Consider the following 18818-nt stretch of genomic DNA (forward strand, 5'->3'; position numbering starts at 1 on the left):
GCACTTTTGTTGCTCTCTGTTCTACAGGAACTTACCACCGGGTAAAAGGCAATAACGCACGCCAGTCTATCTAATGAGGCTCGCCTGTCGCACGAACTTCTTTAGTCTCGAACATAATGTATTCGCTACCCTCTGTCTACTATGGCAGCGGGATAACCAACTCTCTGCACACTTCTATGTTCGTCTATATCGCTTTCTATCCTTCAGTTTCGTAGGCGTTGGACTTATGCTTGGGCTCAAACTTGAAATCCTTGTGCGCCGGTCCGAGGAACATCTCCCTGTGAAAAGGTCAGTTAGGCGTATGCAGGACCAGTGTCAGGAAACACTTACGTGATCTTAATCCAGTCCTTGTAGTGGTCACTGGCAAGGAGGGTCTCCATCTCATTCCTGCCCCTCCATGCTGGCGGACGATCCTGGATATTCGGTGGAAGATATTCGAGCAGACCGACGGGCACATACCGACGGTGGAAGCTCAACCACTCCAGCAAGAAGCGACGTGTGATTCCGACACCATACTCGTCCGAGCCCCAGGTATCAAGGCCGTACTTGGCAAATTTTTCCACAAGAGACAGACGCTCCGATGCGGACTTGTCCAGGTACTGGCCCGTCTGAATCTCCTCAAAGAGCCAAGGTTTGATCAATGCGCCTCGGCCAATCATCACGCTGTCGACGCCAGCATTGTTGATATGATCATCGTAATCCTGGTGGGAGAAACAATCTCCATTTCCGAGGAAGTACACCTTCCCACCATTCGGCAGCATGCGTTCATCCGGTTCGTAAATGGTGTCTGTCAACTCATCCTTCCTCTTGTTGAGGTTCTTGATGAGAGCGGCGGTTTCGGCGATGTAACCCCAGTCGGCTTGTTTCGTGTACCTCTGCTGTCGACTACGTCCGTGGAGAGTAATCGCCGCAGTGCCGCACGGCCCAAGGCCAAGCAAGTGGGATTCGTGTCCTCCCAGGACCAGACGCTCCACGAGCTTCTGGGCGTTCGGTGCGTTGTCTCGCACGCCCAGGCGGATTTTGACACTAATGGGGATCTCTTCCGACACTGCATTCATGCCACGGAGGATCTTCTCCAACTTCGAGTGATGTTCGAGAAGCGCCGATCCAGCACCTTCGCGGAAGAGAAGATCGATGGGGCATCCGCAGTTAAGGTCGATGACACGAAGGTTAGGCGTGAACTTGGATAGCACCTCCGTAGCTTTTAGTGCCTGCCAGGGTTTGTTTGCGGCAATCTGAGCGCCAAACTTCATATCCTTGGAGTTGTCGTAACCTTGCACAATCTTATCACTTGGGGAGATGGTCGGTGGGGTCAATTCAGTTTCGTGGGATCTCAACAAAGCCCATTCTGATTTCGTTCCTTGGATCAATGGCATGCTCATTGCCATTTCAGAGTAGACGAACTGGGCCCCAAGTTCTACGCAGAGCCTCCGGAAGGGCAGATTACCCTGCGTAGTCAATGGCGCCAAAGTCGGAGTTTCAGGGCCAAAGTATAGGCGGCGCTTCTCGGAAGGCAAAAATGGAGGCTCGGTATAGTTGGCCCTTTGCTCCTCTCGCTCTTCCTTCGTAAACTCAACTACCCCGCCGTCGTTCTGGCGTCTGCCGTGGAGAGTCTTTTCCAGCTGCTTGGATGTCTTGTCAAGCCAAGACGAGTATGCATCGGCGCGCGGGGTCTTGATCTTTTTCCTGGACAACGCGTTCCTATCGTCCACCGAGATAGTGTTTGCGAGGCCTTCCTCGCTTGCATAGGGGACCAGGCGCGGCGATTTCTTCTTGCGCTCCTCGTCTTCGACCAAAACCAGTTCCTTTCTTCCATCCGGAGTGTCGCGCTCGGTCATGTGAGAGCCAACAAAACGGCATTTCCACCCTGCATAGCATTTCCCCCGCGCATCCCACACGGGGCACACACCACCAAAGGTCGTGAGATCCTCGCGCTTGTGTTCTTTCAGATAGGTGCGCAGGTCGTGCTCGAAGCGGCACTTGTCGCCGAATCTGCATTCTCCAGGGGAGAACTCAGGCGCAAATACTCTGCTGGGGCAGAGTCCCTTCTCATCCTGGTACCTTCCAAAAGTTCGATTCGTATTCTGGCCTCTGATCTTTGGCTTCTTCTTCTTGTCGTCTTCGCGCTCCTCGTGATGCGCCGCTTCGGCGGCATCGTCTGTATTTTCCTCTGGCGCAGATACGGGAATGGCGTTGATATCGACAAGGTATCTAGTGAGAGATATTGGTTAGCGACTTCAACAAGGGACTTGTCGCACTGTACATACTCCGCCTTGATGGGAGCAACGCCCTTCCTGCGGGGAGGTTTATCGCCATTGAGCGTGAAAGGTTCGTCGAGTTTTGCCTTCTTCAAAGGTGGTTCTCCAGTATTGTCGGTAACGTGAGTATCGTTCTGGGGTTCGTGTGCCGGTGCCGGTGCCCCTCCAGAAGCCGGCTCTTGTCCATTGCTAGTCGCGGAGGTCATTATGGAGACCGCCGAGTCGCGGAAAGGGTCCAAAGGGTTTCACAGGACAATGTATCAGAATTTGTAGTGCCGGAAGACTTTTCTATCTCAATTTCTTCCGGAAAGCAAAATAATGTATCTTGTAAGCCACGCGACAAACCTTTCTTGCAGTCGTCTGTAGACGAAATTTTTGTCCAGTTCGCCGCACACACCGAGGGCGGAGAGGAACGGCAGTTTGCATAGTTTGCATGGTGGGTCTGTGGGGTTCATTGGTGCCTGAGGAATATAATTTCTTCAGAGTATACAGAGGCTCATATGGACTCTTTGTATTCCCCTCGAACGCGAGTGAATGATGGCTAAAGCCTATTACAGTAAACAGGTAAAAATCAAAGTCATATACTGGAGTGACTTGGATTTAGTACAGTAGATGTAGACCATGCCATGGAATTTGCGCGCCATTCAATGTTGTAGGTCATTGTTATGGTAGGGGAAAACAACTGCAGTCCTGATTGCTGCTATCCAACGTTTCAGGTCCATTCATTCACTGATGTTTATGTTTTCTCTGTTCTTCCTCTCGAAGACTATCTTTACGCCCTCTTATGGCCACACTCCTGTCCAGTCATTCTTATTCTGTTCAGTCAACATAACTTCAACCATATCAGCTCTTCCTCTACCACAACAACATGGATCAAGCTGAGCAGGCTGTACGCGCATTCGAAAGCACAAACGCATCGCAATATGAAAGATCCCCAAGGGCCGTCCACTGGCTGATCCCTCACCTCATCTACGCTTTCAACATCAACAACTATCTGCGTGGGATGCGACGACACCTCAGACGTTTGAACTATACCGCAGCCCGGCAATATGTGCTTAAGAAGCTCGTCTCGTCTTACGTACAGGAGACAGAACATCCCTTGGATAGGGAGCAATTCGACATGGCGATCTTCTACTTCGAAGGGTACTTTGTCTGGTTTTTGGAATACGAGAAAAGGATGAGGGCGCAGGGGAACAATCCCTGGCAGAGAAAGGCCCAATGGAGGCGACTTCGCTATGTTTTCAGGTATGGATGAGGTTTCCTTTGACCAGTTATGGATATGCCTTGCGCAGGTGTCTGTACTGATTCACTCAAACCTTCTAGCCGGAAGTGATAGCAATGATCAGGAACAAAACTGTGGCATACAGATAGAGTGCATTTCAGGAGGTTGCAGATGATATCCAGGCTATTCCACTAAGTGTGGTGAGCAGAATGTATCTAGGCACTCAGAGGGTTCCACGCTGAACAAGACGGTGGGACTGTTTTCTTTACTGCTGAGGATTGGGGTGTGAAGTAGACAGTTCCTTGAATCAAGGGTACCTCACTGGGCTATTTCTCAATTGCTAAATACAGGTAACGCATTTCTGTACTCGCATCCGCGGATAATAAGGGCCATGATATCATTTCCGCTTTTTGGGGTAGTGTGATCAAAGAAATATGTACAAAGTCATACTTGGTTAACAGACATCATTCAATAGAGAGTAGCCTCTTTGTGCCACATAATCCGTCATACTGCATGTCACGCCACAAACACAATTCTTGTGCCTTATATACATTCATACATGGGTGTAGGCTCGTCTGATGATACACGCTGCTGGAGCTACTACATAGGTAATGTACCTAGAGCCTCATGCGGGTCTCGATCCTTGGTTCCATTGGACTTACGCACCCTGCATCAGTTTACGCATAATATAGGGGCATTAAGAATGGGGAAGACACCAATTTCAACGTCCTACAGCGACGCGCAAAAGTGATCAAGCCTGAACCCGTCAAGCCTGTCTCACGACCCGACTGTGATGTAGATATGTTAAGCGGGTTATCGCAGCGATTCTCGTAGTAAGACTCGTGGGCAGCAGCATTAACATCCGGGAAGGTTATCGTGATGACAGCTTGCACTGAGAATGGGAAGTTTCTTTGGCCAGTGATGCGCAACAGCTCCCAGACGAGGGTCCATTCGGATATGCCCATCACGACAACACACGTTTGTTGAGAATAAGAGGTATATAGAACCCAGCAATGATCAGGTCTTTGCACTAACTCCCGAGGCCCGTCTTTGGGAGCCATCTAGAATGACACTCCTCGTTTACAGTCATCGTCATGAGTTGTGTACCGATCATCTTCAGGAATTACCTTCGTGAGTAACGGTTTAGCTGGGATCATAACTTGACCAGATGATTAAACTCTTCCTGTCTTAGTCGGATCTTACGTGTCTGGCTTCTCACTGAAGTACGTGAGCGCAGAGATTCTCGACTCCGAGACACTCGAGAACGACATTGATCGCTTCCACGTCGCTCGGGGCGTTTGAAGGCGGCCGCCTCCCTCTGGCCTTACTATCAAACCCTGGGCGCCCAAAACTCTCTCCAGTAGAAGGGCATTGGGTGCGTGGTTACTGCGCCATGGGACAGCCACCACAGGTAACTTGAGATAGCTTATCTCGATGCCAAGTTGGGATGGCTCCGACTCATGTTGCAGAGGAAAGTGGAATGTTTCACTGACATGCATGGGCGGCTCATTTCCGACTCAGTAACACTCCCTAGGACAAAAACTCACCTGGAATGATAGGGGTCACCAAATTCATCCAATCCGGAAGTTCACCGCTGCATTTTACTGGTACCATTCCTTACCCCTACTCCGTACACTTACTCAGTACGTCTCCAACAGTAGCTCCAACAGCAGGTGCCGTCCCACCATGCGGTGTCCACCGCAGATTTCTACGTGTCTTCCAGAAACATTCCCTTCCGGGCAGGGACTGGGTCCCCTGATGGGGGTCCTTCCCTTCGCATGAGCGGCCTTGACTTAGTCGGGGCTAAAAGTCGTACCTAGACCGCATCTTGCATAGTGCGCCCGGGATGCATCCTGCCGGCCGAAGATCAATTGTGGATAGATAGGAGGGGGATGCGATGCGGGTGTGAAGACGGGGCGCGTTGGTGCTGCGACGGAGGATTTACTATCGATTCTTGTCTTGGCTAGTGAGGTCCGCCCTGGGTCATCTGTTGGGGGGACGGGTGCGACAGGCGAGGGTATGGCGGTGTGCAGAAGACAACAGGTAGGGATGTGTTCAAAACTACCGAGGCCAGACACGTTGTGATCAGGGCTGTCGGAAGATTACTCCAGATCAGGGATGCTGTCGTACGGTGCGACCTCCCGCTGTCCTAAGCACAGCCAGGCACCGCCCGAAAATCATATGGGGGGGGAACTCGCTCGTCCGGTTGGTCGTGGTACGATTAATCATGCTCCTGTTTGTTGAGAAAGAAGTCGAAACATATGGCCCCGGGGAGCAAATGCCGCGCCCCTCCTGAGATCCCGGTCAGAGGACTGGCTTCTCCTGCATGCTCAGCTTGTCAGATAGCGTCATTCTCCAGCCACACAGGCTCTCCTCCGAAGCCCCCTGAATTCTGCGTGGCTCGGCCGGCACTAGTAAAGGCAAATCATCCGACTAAAACGAGTCTCGCAGCGTGGGGCCGACGGAGGCAATTGATTCACCACCAACACGGACACTTGCAGGGATGTCGACAAAGTAATTCACGACAATCGTTGACTATTCTGGTATGTAGTTATGGGAAGAGACGGGGAGAATCCAGATCGTCTTCTTTAGTAAACAGGCAGACTGGTATGTAAGTATCTTGACTCATTCCCCTCTTGAGGGTGTCAGATGATCGATACCTGGCCGGCGATACGTCCTGAAACAAACCAGCTCCGTACGGAGGCAGTAATCGAGTACCTCCCGATTCGGCTCTCAACTGGCCATCCAAACGGTCCGGTCACCAGCGGAGATCAAAACATCCTGGTTCCCTCTGTGTACCGTTGTGCATAGCATGGTAGAACAGGGGCCACCAGGGGACTTGAGCACCACCGTCTGGCCGGGGCGGGTGACGCAGCCACAACGGCAGGGAGGTCTTCGAAAGCTTCCATCATCCTTCCGAAATGTTTCTAGAAGGTCTCCGGAAGCCCGGACGGCCTTGGCGGGCCAACGAAGTGGCTGTCGGGGCCCGTTAGCGTGGGTATTGGTGGGGAAAAAGAAAGCCCCCCTTTCTCATTGCAGGAAGTGCAGGGCAGGGAAAAGGAGATGAGAAGGGGGCAATACTATAATTATTATTAGTATTACTCGGATTGTCTAAGGGGGTGGGAACGTAGCCTCCTCCGTCAGGCCCGCTGAACTAGCAGCGCTAGAGAGATTTAGTCGCAGCACTATGCTGAGCGGTCTCCACGGCAGGAGGGTGACTGACGATTCTGCCTGCGACGGGACTCGGATGACGGTATTTTCTCTCGTCGCGGATGGTAAATGTGCGATATTTCGGATCGCAGACCCGCGGGGACGTATCCCGGATCTTGCAGGAACCCAGTGGTCCGCATGCGATCCAGTCTGACAGGTTCCCGTCCTCCGTACAGCATGGATGGATCCCCCGAGGCGTATGCACTTACCACCCTCCCCAATAAAAACATAGTGCGGCCCAAGTGTCCCGCCGCGTCCGGGATGATGGACAATTCCCCATTGTTCGAAACTTTCTAGAAGGAAATTAGCTTCCCACCGTTGGTTTATCCACTCGTGAAAGGGGGGTCAAATCATATCCATCCAGATGACGGTCTTCACGTTCGCCCTGAAGGTAAGTTCGTATTGCTCGGGGGTTATGCGGCGAACCTAGGTAGACGCCATTCCCCCCGGGGTGTATTGTGCTGTTCTCCCATCTCCTTAGAGGCGCTGAATAATACCCACTGGTCCGATGAGAAGAGGACTGGTAATGTTGGTCTGTTGTATGTCGCACGATAGGCTTAGGGGGTGTTTAGGAGTCTCATGCATGCAGGTCGGCATACATGGCCGCCTCCGTCAAGAGCCATCGCGTTTGAGAATTGTTTTTTTTTTTTTTTTTTTTTTTTTTTAAATATCTTTTCTTCGGAGGGTTCTGGTTGGAAGATGACGCCTATGGGTTGGTTGTTCTTGGCTTGGAGCGATGGTCACCCGCGGTAAATTGGTCGGGAGAAGGTTTCTGGGGTAGTTCAGATCCTGCCTTCACCGTGATGGTTCCTGACGGGTGGTCTGTATCCATGGTCAGGGACCCTGTCTGTTTTGCGTCATACAGCATCATTCTCCCGATGATGTCTCGAGAGATCGCTTGGATGGATGCTATCCCATCCTATGCGTCCATGTCAGTTTATCTTCCTATCAATATCCGGGATGCATGATTGTTCCCCCCACTACGGATAGGCTCCGACTCAACCGTGTCAGCCGCCTCAAAAGAGACCCAAAAAAGAAACGAAAACAGGAATCTTCTGAGTACGCATTCCGTAGATTCGTTATTCAGATCGGCAGTAGACCGGGGGTCCACTGGATGGTTGCACGGCCAGCGAGAGACGGGGAAAGCCACGTTGTGGAGCCGGGAGAGAGACAGCGAGGATTAGAAGGGGACCGTCTGGTGGTCCATGTCGGGTGGAAACGTGCGGTGATGATGGTGATGCTGAGGATTCTAGTCAAGTCAATCCTGAACTAGTTAGTGGGCAGTAATAAGACGAACAGAGCTAGTAATAGTAATCGGGGGTAATTTCACCAGCGCCCAAGAGGAAGGAGTTGGACGATTTCCTCCCCGTTGTTCCAGTTGAAGCCTTATACCGATCGATACGATTGATACCAATTTTACCCCCCGAAGGGAAAAAAATAAAAATAAAAAAATAGAAAAATCCCCATAAAAATAATAATAATAAAATAAAAAAAAAACATCCGCTGACTTCATAGAGAGGATTATTTTCATTTGATTATTTTTTGCGCATTTTAAAATCCCTATAATAAAAATAACATCACCAACCAGAACGAGATATCTTTTGCTGGTGGTCTCCCTCCTTATTCTTCTTCTGCCTGCTCCTCTCCTCATCACGTTCCTCCATCCTTCTCTCTTCTCTTCGACAACTCTTCATCCTCCTCTCGACCGTTAGACTCTCGTCCCCTCTCCGACCTCTCCCCTCATTCCTTACATACGAACTGCTGGAAAGGCCCGTGTTCTCGGTATGTATTCTTCCCTCTTGTTCCGTCCCTCTCGTCCTGTTGGGGGTGGCACTTTTTGATGAACTCCCCGCGTCTCGTTCCGATGACGCAGTCCGCTATCTTACTCCCTCGGTCGATGGCTTGGGCCATCGCAAACAAACCCGCGTGGGCGCTTGTGATCTCCCTCCTTCGCTAAGCGCAGTGTAGCTTTGCGAAGGCCCTTCTTTCTCCCAAACACCCTAAAAACTCGCTGGAGATGTCGGGAGTTGGACGGATTGCTGGAGTCCATCTCGGTCGGACACTGGAAACCTTGCTAATCTCTTTTTGTCTTTCGATCAGGACCGACCTATTTGTCACCGTCCTGGTCTGAAACCTCATCCTATCCGTCCTTCCTTACCACTTGGGATTGTTCCCTCCGGTCCTTTGTGAACCTCGACTGCTTCTCACGAGCCGACACACCTGCGACGACCTGCCTCAACCTCCCACGGGCGACCCGCTGCACCCTCATCGATACATCCCGAGTTCGCGTGGAGGTGGCGACAGACAAGAACCAGGAGAACCGTCGCGGAATACCTCTGACACCGGGGGGTTTGCTGGCTCCACGTACTTTGTCGCCAGACCGATCTCGACTGACTCTTGCGCTGCAACCACCCGGCGAGGCTTGAGCCAGTGTCTTAGCCGCATTGCGATCAAGCGACGCTTGTTTGATACACGAAACACGCGGGCGAATCGTCGCAACGAAGAAACAAAGAGCTTGAGTAGTCGACAGCGGGATTTGGTCATCCCCTGCTCACATTCCTGATTACCAAACTCCGGCTAGCTCGCTCACGTTACACTCTTTCGCGGGTCGATCTCTCCCCTCGTCCTTGAAACAAGTGAGTCCGTATTGACCCGTCTTTGAAAGAAATCGCCGTCCTGGGATCGCTCTAGGGAATGCGATGTCGACCCGTTCGAGACTTGCGCTGACTGCCTTGTTCCTAGCTGTCTGTCGGTCACACAACGTCGCCAGCTGCGTTGCCTCCCGCGGCAAATTGCTCGAGTGATAGTGCCGTGGAGATTATTCTGCGGTTGCGTGTTCAGACAATTCCCGGACTTCGGAGCCGTCCTTGACAACCGTCCCTCAGCTCTCCCGCTGAGTCGGGTCATGGACATCACAACTATTTTGAACAGAAAAGGTTCTGCTGCCATGGTCGATTTCGATCAACAGCAGTTTCTGCAAAACCACCAAAGTCTGGACAACCCCCCGACCCCAAAAATGAAGTCGGAGCCCGGCGTGACCGAAAGTGCGGATCAACCGGTCCTTTCGTACCCTCCGCACGCCCCTCTGCCGAGCATGCCCCAAGACGTGCGATACGCTCCCCAATCCCATCCAGCTCCCGGCATGCCCCTCATGCAAACCCCGTATGTCCCCGGAGGATACGCGAGCGGTGCGCCCATGCACAACGGTGCGGCTCCGCCCCCCAGGACCGAACCTCCGCCGAAAACTTTCCACTGCGGAACCTGTGGCAAGGGGTTCGCTCGGCGCAGCGACCTCGCGAGACATGGTAAGAAACTACGATTGTTGATATCAGAGAAGCGATCCAACTGACCGGACTAGAGCGCATTCACTCCGGCATCCGTCCACACGCCTGCGACTGGCCCGGCTGTGGCAAGCAGTTTATCCAGCGATCGGCGCTAACTGTGCACTCGCGAGTTCATACCGGCGAAAAACCGCATATGTGTGAAAGATGTGGAAAGGTATGCCATGGACCATGAGGCAAAACTTCATTCGCATAGCTAACGCCTCTCCGTAGCCTTTTAGTGATTCGTCTTCCCTCGCCCGACACCGTCGAATTCACTCCGGGAAGCGGCCGTACAAGTGCCCATACGCGAATTGCCAGAAGACTTTCACCCGTCGCACCACGCTGACGCGTCATCAAAACCATCATACGGGGACTATTGAGGAGGCCGCGGCCGAAACGGAAGCCAATCTTCGGCAGAACAAAGAGCGCTCAAGGGGCCCTGGCGAACCCATGTTCTCGGATCACGCATCGGTCCATTCAACGCCATCTCCTGCGCATTCAGGGATCTCGGCTGGCGGTGAACTCCCGCCGTTAAACATGCCTCGTTCGACCGGTGATTACTACATGGGCAGTGGCTCTATCCCGCCTCATGTTCGCGGGGATTTCTCACAGGCGAGCCCTCGTGCTTCACCAACGGCGACCTCTCCTTCACTGTCCAGCTTCGGTAGCGCTCCCCACAGCCGACCTTCGATGACTTCTCACCCCACTGGATATGGGCCTCCTCAGCCGCTTGAGCCGCCGGCGAACAACGATCACCGCCCCAACAGCGTCAGCGGAAGTCCCCATATGCCCACCTTGGGTTGGGCTTCCCCTTCGCATGGTAGCATCCCATCCCCGGGCTCGGCGAATGACTTTCCGTACCCGGAACCTGGTGCTCCCGCGTATCCGAGTTCAGTGCCTCCTCACATGTACTTTTCCCATTCTGCGGGCCGCCGCCCTACCAGCACCGAACCCGAAAACTACGAAATGAAGCCCAAAATGGGCGACAACTCCTGGTCGACCCCGGTCTAAGGACTCACAAGCAATGACGGCAGGACCGATGACTTGGTGCAGATCCCGATCGTCGTACCAGCACAGGCTCTAGTCGAGCAAAAGCTCTCCATCGTTAAATAATTTCCTTTGTACAATCTCCTTTGTCCTTCGTTTTCGCATCAGCATCGTGTCTGCGTCTTTGTTCGTCTCCTCTATACACCGTTGTTTTTTGTTACTATCTTTGCATTTCCTTTGGCATAAGCGCGTGGAAGGAGTCCGGGCTAGCTGATTCGTCCCATTGTTTGGATTGTTCTCTATTTGTTCCTGTCTAATGTTCGATATGATGAGGACGAAGCATCAATAGAGAGCGGAAAAGGGTTACCATGGCTAGGTTGGACGGGGTTCTGGGAATGGGGTCAATGGTCGGTCTGGTTTCTGTATCTTGTTCTTTTTCTGTGTGCATTGTCCTGTCTGCTGTTTCTCACCGTTTGATATCACTAATCTCTGATATTCCCCTGTCGCGTGTCGTGTACAATCTTTTGTGCCGAGTTGTGTACTCGATTTCCTGTCTAATACCAATCTTGCATTTGTAGATCACTGCTTCGTGTATGATAGATTGTCGTTATTAATCAACTGCATACTCACTTGCATTTAATTCCTATTCACGGGTTCCTTGCGGTGTTTTCGACTTCATCATCACTCTCGGAGAAAGAAATATCACCCGGATCCGCGAGGAAATCTTCCTCCTGCTGCCCTCGTGTCCACCATAAGAACACCGGCGTGAACCATTCGAATAGTCGTGCTCTGATGGCCCCCAAATCATGATTCGACATCCACCCGTTGGAAGACACTTTATAAGCATCTTCAATCTTCTTCCGTTGCGCGGATTCATATGCACGAAAGCTCCGAATGGGATCCTCAATCCCATAATGACCCAGAACACGGGCGAATTTGACAGCATCTTCGAGGGCATGTCCGATGCTTTCGCCCTTTGGTGGCATCTGTGATAGCCAGTCAGCTTACTGAACCTGTCCGGACAGAAGGCAACATACTGCATGCGCAGCATCACCAAGTAGCATGACCCGATCGGTAAACCATCGTCCGTTCGGCGGGAGGATATAGACTGGATACAGAGTCCAATCCTGTACCCCCTCGATCATCTCCACAAGATCCGGGATCGCCGCCTCCTGCGTTCTACGAAGGCCCTCAGTCCGCACCATCTCCTGGTCGTGACCCATGGACTTCCATCCCTCACGAGACAGCTGCGCCTCTGCAGGCATCAGCAACACGACATAGATCAGTTCCCGGTCATAGTCGCAGAATGTCGCTAGCGTCGACCCGTACCGCGACATGGCCAGCGCCGTATCCTTGAAGAACGGCGTGCCCTGCGCCCCCAGCACAGTTTTCGCCTCGACGAATCCATACGCCGACACAATCCCCGAGTACGACGGCACGCGCTCCGGCTCGACAAACTCACTCCGCACCGCCGAATGGATCCCATCACACCCGAGAACGATGTCACCTGTCGCGCTCGTCCCATCCTCAAACCGCACGCGCACCTTCTTCCCCTGGATGTCTTCTTCCACACGCGTGACTTTCTTCCCATACTGCACCGTCACGCTCTCCAGCCGCTCCACGACCCGCAACAGAGCCCGCAGCAGGTCGTACCGCTTCACCCGCCGCCCCTTGTACCCGCCAAACCCCGTCCCCTCGCGCCCCGTGTAGTCGATGGTGGCGAGCTCCTGGCCCGTCCGCAGAGAGAATATCTGGATGGCGTCGACCTCGCAGCCGGCGTGCATCTGTGTGAGCTCGGCGAGCACGCCCAGCATGTCGAGACAGCGCAGCGCTTTGGGCGTCAGGTTGACCGGGCCGCCGAGCGTGCTGGGTACGTCGCGCAGCTCGTAGACGGTGATTTGGGGTGGGTTGGTGTGCGAGGCGAATTGCTGGACGAGGGCGATGGCTGAGGCGAGGCCGCTGATGCCACCGCCAATGATTAGTATGTGGGGGGTCATTTTGTCTGGGTTATGTGTTGTATTGGGGTGGAATATGGTATGGGGAGGAGGGTCTAACTTATAGCTGGGCTGGAGGTGATATGATGCTTATACGAGCTTGATATGCTTGAATACGAGTCGTGGCTGAGGACTCTGGCAATACCAGTGGTGAACTACAGATGGATGAAAGTATGTTAAACTATCCGTATTTCGTTGGGTCTCATTGGACTGTCGTCACCAGGACATGAGACTGGGTGTTCAGACCAACTGACTTAAGTGTTCTAATCTTGTTCCTTTCTTAGGACTTCAATCTATGCGGAACAGTGTCAATCCAAATATTGGAAAGTGAGCACTATCACCAACCACCAACCACCAACCGATCAACAACCCAGCTTGCTGCCAGTCTTCTGTACCCAGATATTCTTTGACAGTCTCTCACAGTATGACGATGAACTTGGTGATAAATTCCAAGCCAGTTATTGACAGAGAACAGTCATGTGCATTAGTAGCTTTCGATGAGTGATAGATGGCAGGGCGGTCTACCTTATTGATTGTAATAAGAAGTGGGGTTGTCATTGTCACAACTTCAACCCTTAGTTAATAAACAGCAGTTGGTGGAATAGACTGCTTACAATCGTTCCTATCCCTACTGAATACTAGACAACACACAAAATTGTTCGTCCACGATGTATCCTCCCCCTCAGTCACCCATCTTCATGGAGGAGCGTATGAGTTTCGATGATGGTCGCATGGGATCAATGCGATGCCGTCTTTGCAGCTTGGAAGAAGAGACTCTTCAATGAACACATCTTCAGGGAAATCGGTGCCTTGATCATTAAGCATAGGGGAGGCCCTGCGGATGAACTCTTTTCCCCACAAAAGGGCGCGTTCAACGCCATACTCCGCATGGAATTCCTCGACAGTGGTTCGGCGATTATCAGATTCCCAGCTCCTGGTATTCAGTGTTTCCAGAAGAGAAGGTTAGGAGGGAGTTCTCTGTCATGCGGTTCATTGAACAGCATACTTCAATTCGTGTTCCCCACGTCCTTTACCACGGGATGACCGAGGGGAGCCCAGCCGGCTTGGGCCCATTCATCGTCATGGAATATATCGAAAATGACTCCGACCTCGTTGATGCTTTGAACATTCCAGGCCGGACAGACAACGACAGACCTATCCTGGACCCCAACATCACCGAAGACAGACTGCGATCAGTGTACAGTCAAATGGCAGAAATTCTACTGCAACTGGGAAGGTATCCCTTCCGCGAGATTGGTTGCATATCAAGCAAAGACGATGATGACGACTACGGCGAATATGTCGTGACGCACCGTCCTTTGACCATCAACATGAACGAGCTTGTCCAGCTGGGTGGATTTCCTCCGCACCTCCTACCACAGACCTCGTTCAAGACAGCGTCATCTTATTTCCTGGCGCTTGCCGAGATGCACATGACACACCTCGAGTCCCAGCGCAACAATGCCGTTACGTCCGCGGAGGACTGCAGAAGGAAATACATTGCGCGATGTCTGTTCCGGAAGCTTGCACGCGAGAATCGACTGTGCCAGCATGAACACGGCCCGTTCAGGCTCTTTTGTGACGACTTCCGTCCGGCAAACGTCCTGGCAAATTCCCAGTTCATCTACGCTGTGGTTGGAGCTATAGACTGGGAGTCTTCATATGCTGCGCCTGCCGAGTTCGTGTACAGTCCACCGTCCTGGCTCTTGCTGGAGCGCCCAGAGTACTGGGAAGGGGGACTTGACGACTGGGCACGCGTCTACGATCAACGTCTGCTAGTGTTTCTGGAAGAGCTTCGCATGCGGGAAGATGTCACTGTTGAGCGAGGAATTATCTCCGAGGCTGACCGCCTGTCGGACCGTATGAAGGATAGCTGGGTGAGCGGAGACTTCTGGGTTACCCATGTCTCACGCAGAAGCTGGGCTTTTGATAAGATATACTGGGCGAAGATTGATCGTCGACTCTATGGAAATGGTGGTGTGGAAGATCGAATGGGTCTGTTGACACCGGGAGAGAGAGGGCAGATGGAGGAATTCGTGCAGAGGCGAATGGCCGAGGAGAGTGTGATTAAGATGGCTCTGCTTGACCGCTGATGGAGGTTCCTATATTGTAACGTGCCATCTATAGAGACACGTTCTTACATTTTCCCTGAATAACTGCCATTTCTAGGAAGTAGGACTGTCCGGTAGTGGTTGGACAGATGGCTAGTTGAAGAAGACGGGAAGATGCCGTTCTCTTGGACAGCCAGGGCCAGCTCATAGAAAAACCATTCGTTGCATGGCAATTGCCCTATGCAATTGGAGAAGATCTAGATCAATGGCCTTGGGAATGTAGTATGAGACGTCAGGTCGACAGGAGCAGTCTATCCTCCGAAAGAAACAACCAAAATAAACAGTCTGTTTATTCTAGAACCTCAGTGTCTTCCACATTGCGAGGCCTTACTGCGAGTTTCACAACCCTTTCCTGAGAGCTGAGCGGCAAGGCATGTGCGAGGACCCGACGCGCGAATCACCAACGATAGCTCTATGTAAGGCGACAAACCTTCACCGCTCCTTGCACTGGGGGATAACCTTTTCATTGAATTGAGACTTTCATCTTTTCATATATATATATGCACGCGGAGGTCCGCAACCCCCATTCATTGTCACGCATTCACACCTTCTACTATCCATGGACGACTCCATTCACCAGATCCGCAACCACATCCTGGGCCAAATCAGGGAGGTCTTGTTCGAGTTGCCTGAAGAGGATGTTACCGGAACGATGCGAATACTGGGTGTTACCTCAAATAGGGTTCTTGATCCGAACGATTATTTAGAATCGATCCGTCCATTTGCCTTGGAGGTGCAGGATGGTCTCCGTGCGCGCCATGGGAGTAACACGACTCGTTTGCTGGCGGTCACGATTCACCCCGACAAGCATTCCTATTTCGTTGTCGACCTTAACAATGCTGACTATGACTACCAAACCGCCCACGAATGCAAGACACTGGTACCGGTCTATGCCCTCCGCTTATCATCGAAAAGAAAACCCACGATCAGTCGACAAAGACTGCTGGATTCAGTAATCGCAGAGACTCTTCGGAAGCTGCACGATAACCATGGCCAGGACCCCCTCCCTTTGTTTGACAATCACTACGACAAGAATCGTTATTACGGCAATCCAAGGAGCCTCCAGCATTGATCTTGGCATATTCAGGCTTGCAGCACATAGAATGCGGTGATAATAAGTTCCTATCTACATCGTCTGCGTATCTCGCTTTAATTGAGGCAACGCCCATTTGACCATCCACTCCGACTGTAGGACCTCCTTGATTGTTGGCCGTTCTTCGGGCCGAATTACCAACATTCGGCGAAACAAATCAATGATGGCAGTTGCTTCTTCCTTGTCAAACTCACAACCACGTTCTCGTCGATACTCCTGTACACATCCCTCAAAAGCCAATTCAATTCCAGACCAGACATAGCGCCCCTCTTTTGGGCGCCCGTTGCTGTCAAAAAATTGGCTTCGCTCCTGCCAGCGCATCCACCAATCCGAGGGTAAAGGTCCTAGCACATCAATTTGTTGTGATATTAGTTCATCTGCAGACATAAATGAAGTGCTGAAAATCGGCTGCATGCCAAGAATTTCCCAGATCGCTATGGCCAAGCTCCAGATGTCCGCTGAATATGAGAGAGGTGCCTCTGGTTCAAACTGGGCTTCTGGAGGTCGCATTGCTAACGGTGTGTGGCAGTCTTTACCGCGACGAGGGTCCAGGTCTGGGGCAAATGCCTCACCAGAATCACAGAGGAGTACGTGCGTGTCAGGCAGCTCAAAATCCTCTGCATTTTTCCCAAGATAAAGAGGGATTACTGCCTTCGATGGAGCATTTGGTGGAAGCTGCTTCCCATCACGTCGTGTGATGGAAATTGTCTCAGGCTCGCCATACTCTTCATATAGCTGCTCAACCGAAAAGTGATCAAAACCCGATGGCAATTTAACCAGGATATTGCGAAGATGAATATCTGATGAAGGAACCATAAGCATCAGTATCTCAAAGAAAAACCCGGGCCACCAAGAAATTCGATAATTAGCAGCACTCACCTCCATGAACGTAGCCCCGTGAGTGCATGTAAGCAATAACCAGTGTGAGGCGGCCTGATAGCGCACGCGTAACTTCGAGAGAGAAAAGGCGACTGAAAGACGCTTCTCGAAGATTGCACTGCGCGGGTATCATGGTATAGCATAGATGTGTTCCATTGGGCCCATTGAGCTCAAACTCATCTAATGGGATGGGGATAGAATCGTGTCCTGGGCTTGCGAGAGCTCGGAGAATCTTGGTTTCTTGCATAGAAGAACACGCTGTACCGACTTTAACAGCAACATAGCGGTGCAGACAAGTATCCAGGGCTAGCCAAACAGTTAAGTAACCTCCAAAACCCAGCTTATCAACGATCCGGTACCGCCCGCGAAGCACGTCGCCTATCATAATAGGGTGAAAACCTCCTGGACAGTAATTTTCAAGTGACTCTGCGCCGTCAATCCAGTTGTATTCGAAATGACAGCCTCCTAAATGTTCTTTGTTATGAGACTTTTTGGTTGAATAAGGGGCACTCGGTCGCGCGAGACAAGCCTGAGGATTGCGAGGACAGAGAATAGGCAACGGGTGTGGTGATAGAATAGAAAATCGGAGGACACTTGGCGATGGAAAACGAAGAACTTTTCGAAGGACTGTCTTGGGGCAGCGCGTCATGATGGATAGTAGTTGATGTCAAGGGGTGACTTGAGCGTGGAGTACCACATATCAGAGGGGAATCGAGAAGAATGCAAGGATCGGGAGATCTGATACATTGAAATGCTGAGCGAGCGACTGGGTTAAATACATGAGAAAGGCAGAAGAACTAAGTCGAGAGAGGAAGTAGAGGTGGAGATTCTGCAGATATCACTGTGATACAGCTTCATCACCGTAGGATTGCACAAGTTCGATGAGGTGACCCCTACGTGAGCGTTTTGTATAGAGAAAGATCGACCAATTGCTGTATGCAGGTTGGATGCCTGTCGGAGGCATGCATGAATATTGAAGGCTGTACAACCGCATTGAAGAGGAGTTGAGCCGCGAGATGCCTATCTCCAAAGGGCCAAGTTAATTACTAGCTTCAGACGTGTTCATGGGGGCAGAAATACCAACATATCTAGCTAGTAGAGTTTCATACCCCGGGCGACCGAAACAGGCGAATGACCGTCAATATTGTAGCATTGCTTGGAGTGGAAATAGTCTCCGTTATAAGAGTACGTGTCATATAAGAATGAGTTCGCACTGCAGCTGGGTTGGTTGTAGAACGCAATTCTCTGCCCGTTCCTCTCTCCCCATCCATTTTCCTTGTAAGACTGGAATGGTTGGGTTTTGGTAGAGCAGGCTGCATTATTATCGACCTTAACATCTTGTACCGTCCCCGTACAGTCACGACCGCTGTAGGTCAAGACATTGACTGCAAGGCTCCCTTGAACGCAGAGGGCGGCGACGGCGGCAAGGATCTTGGGGAAATGCATTTTCAGAGGTTCAAAGTACCAAAAAAGCTTTTGACAAATGTAAGATCGAAAGAATGATTTCAGTGATATGGGGAACTGTTCGACTTTGGTAAATGAAGGATACTCTTGACTGAGATCTGGAGGATGGTTTATATATCTACAGTCGTAACATTTTCATCTTGCAAGCCTCTAGATATCGATTTATCAGAGCGTATTCAGCCTCCAGAGCGTATTCAGCCTCCACAGCGTATTCGGCTTTCACAGGGTAGTCAGCCTAGAGCGTAGTCAGCTTAGAGAGCGTATTCAGCCTGCTGGG

General features: G+C 51.6%; 7 protein-coding genes across 7 annotated transcripts; 3 read left to right on the plus strand and 4 right to left on the minus strand.

The window, feature by feature from the left end:
• Positions 1-196: 196 nt before the first annotated feature.
• On the minus strand, positions 197-2464 carry dus3 (tRNA dihydrouridine synthase DUS3; the record flags this gene model as incomplete). Its single annotated transcript, XM_001210957.1, has 3 exons — positions 197-278; positions 331-2211; positions 2268-2464. 3 exons carry the CDS (start codon positions 2462-2464, stop codon positions 197-199), a joined length of 2160 nt encoding a protein of 719 aa, XP_001210957.1.
• A 662-nt stretch (positions 2465-3126) lies between these two features.
• On the plus strand, positions 3127-3591 carry ATEG_00872 (uncharacterized protein; the record flags this gene model as incomplete). Its single annotated transcript, XM_001210958.1, has 2 exons — positions 3127-3503; positions 3582-3591. The coding sequence occupies 2 exons, from the start codon at positions 3127-3129 to the stop codon at positions 3589-3591; spliced, it is 387 nt and encodes a 128-aa protein (XP_001210958.1).
• A 6115-nt stretch (positions 3592-9706) lies between these two features.
• ATEG_00873 (putative C2H2 finger domain protein) lies at positions 9707-11024 on the plus strand (the record flags this gene model as incomplete). Its single annotated transcript, XM_001210959.1, has 3 exons — positions 9707-9995; positions 10049-10188; positions 10245-11024. 3 exons carry the CDS (start codon positions 9707-9709, stop codon positions 11022-11024), a joined length of 1209 nt encoding a protein of 402 aa, XP_001210959.1.
• A 623-nt stretch (positions 11025-11647) lies between these two features.
• Positions 11648-12997, minus strand: ATEG_00874 (FAD-dependent oxidoreductase; the record flags this gene model as incomplete). Its single annotated transcript, XM_001210960.1, has 2 exons — positions 11648-11986; positions 12038-12997. The coding sequence occupies 2 exons, from the start codon at positions 12995-12997 to the stop codon at positions 11648-11650; spliced, it is 1299 nt and encodes a 432-aa protein (XP_001210960.1).
• A 980-nt stretch (positions 12998-13977) lies between these two features.
• Positions 13978-15087, plus strand: ATEG_00875 (uncharacterized protein; the record flags this gene model as incomplete). The annotated part of the gene is made up of 1 exon (XM_001210961.1): positions 13978-15087. One exon carries the CDS (start codon positions 13978-13980, stop codon positions 15085-15087), a length of 1110 nt encoding a protein of 369 aa, XP_001210961.1.
• A 1144-nt stretch (positions 15088-16231) lies between these two features.
• ATEG_00876 (uncharacterized protein) lies at positions 16232-17105 on the minus strand (the record flags this gene model as incomplete). Its single annotated transcript, XM_001210962.1, has 2 exons — positions 16232-16998; positions 17078-17105. 2 exons carry the CDS (start codon positions 17103-17105, stop codon positions 16232-16234), a joined length of 795 nt encoding a protein of 264 aa, XP_001210962.1.
• An 810-nt stretch (positions 17106-17915) lies between these two features.
• Positions 17916-18523, minus strand: ATEG_00877 (uncharacterized protein; the record flags this gene model as incomplete). The annotated part of the gene is made up of 2 exons (XM_001210963.1): positions 17916-18097; positions 18187-18523. 2 exons carry the CDS (start codon positions 18521-18523, stop codon positions 17916-17918), a joined length of 519 nt encoding a protein of 172 aa, XP_001210963.1.
• Between the last annotated feature and the right edge of the window lie 295 nt (positions 18524-18818).

The sequence above is a fragment of the Aspergillus terreus genome, genomic scaffold (genome assembly GCF_000149615.1).
Source record: "Aspergillus terreus NIH2624 scaffold_1 genomic scaffold, whole genome shotgun sequence".
In the NCBI taxonomy this organism is placed as follows: Eukaryota; Fungi; Ascomycota; class Eurotiomycetes; order Eurotiales; family Aspergillaceae; genus Aspergillus; species Aspergillus terreus.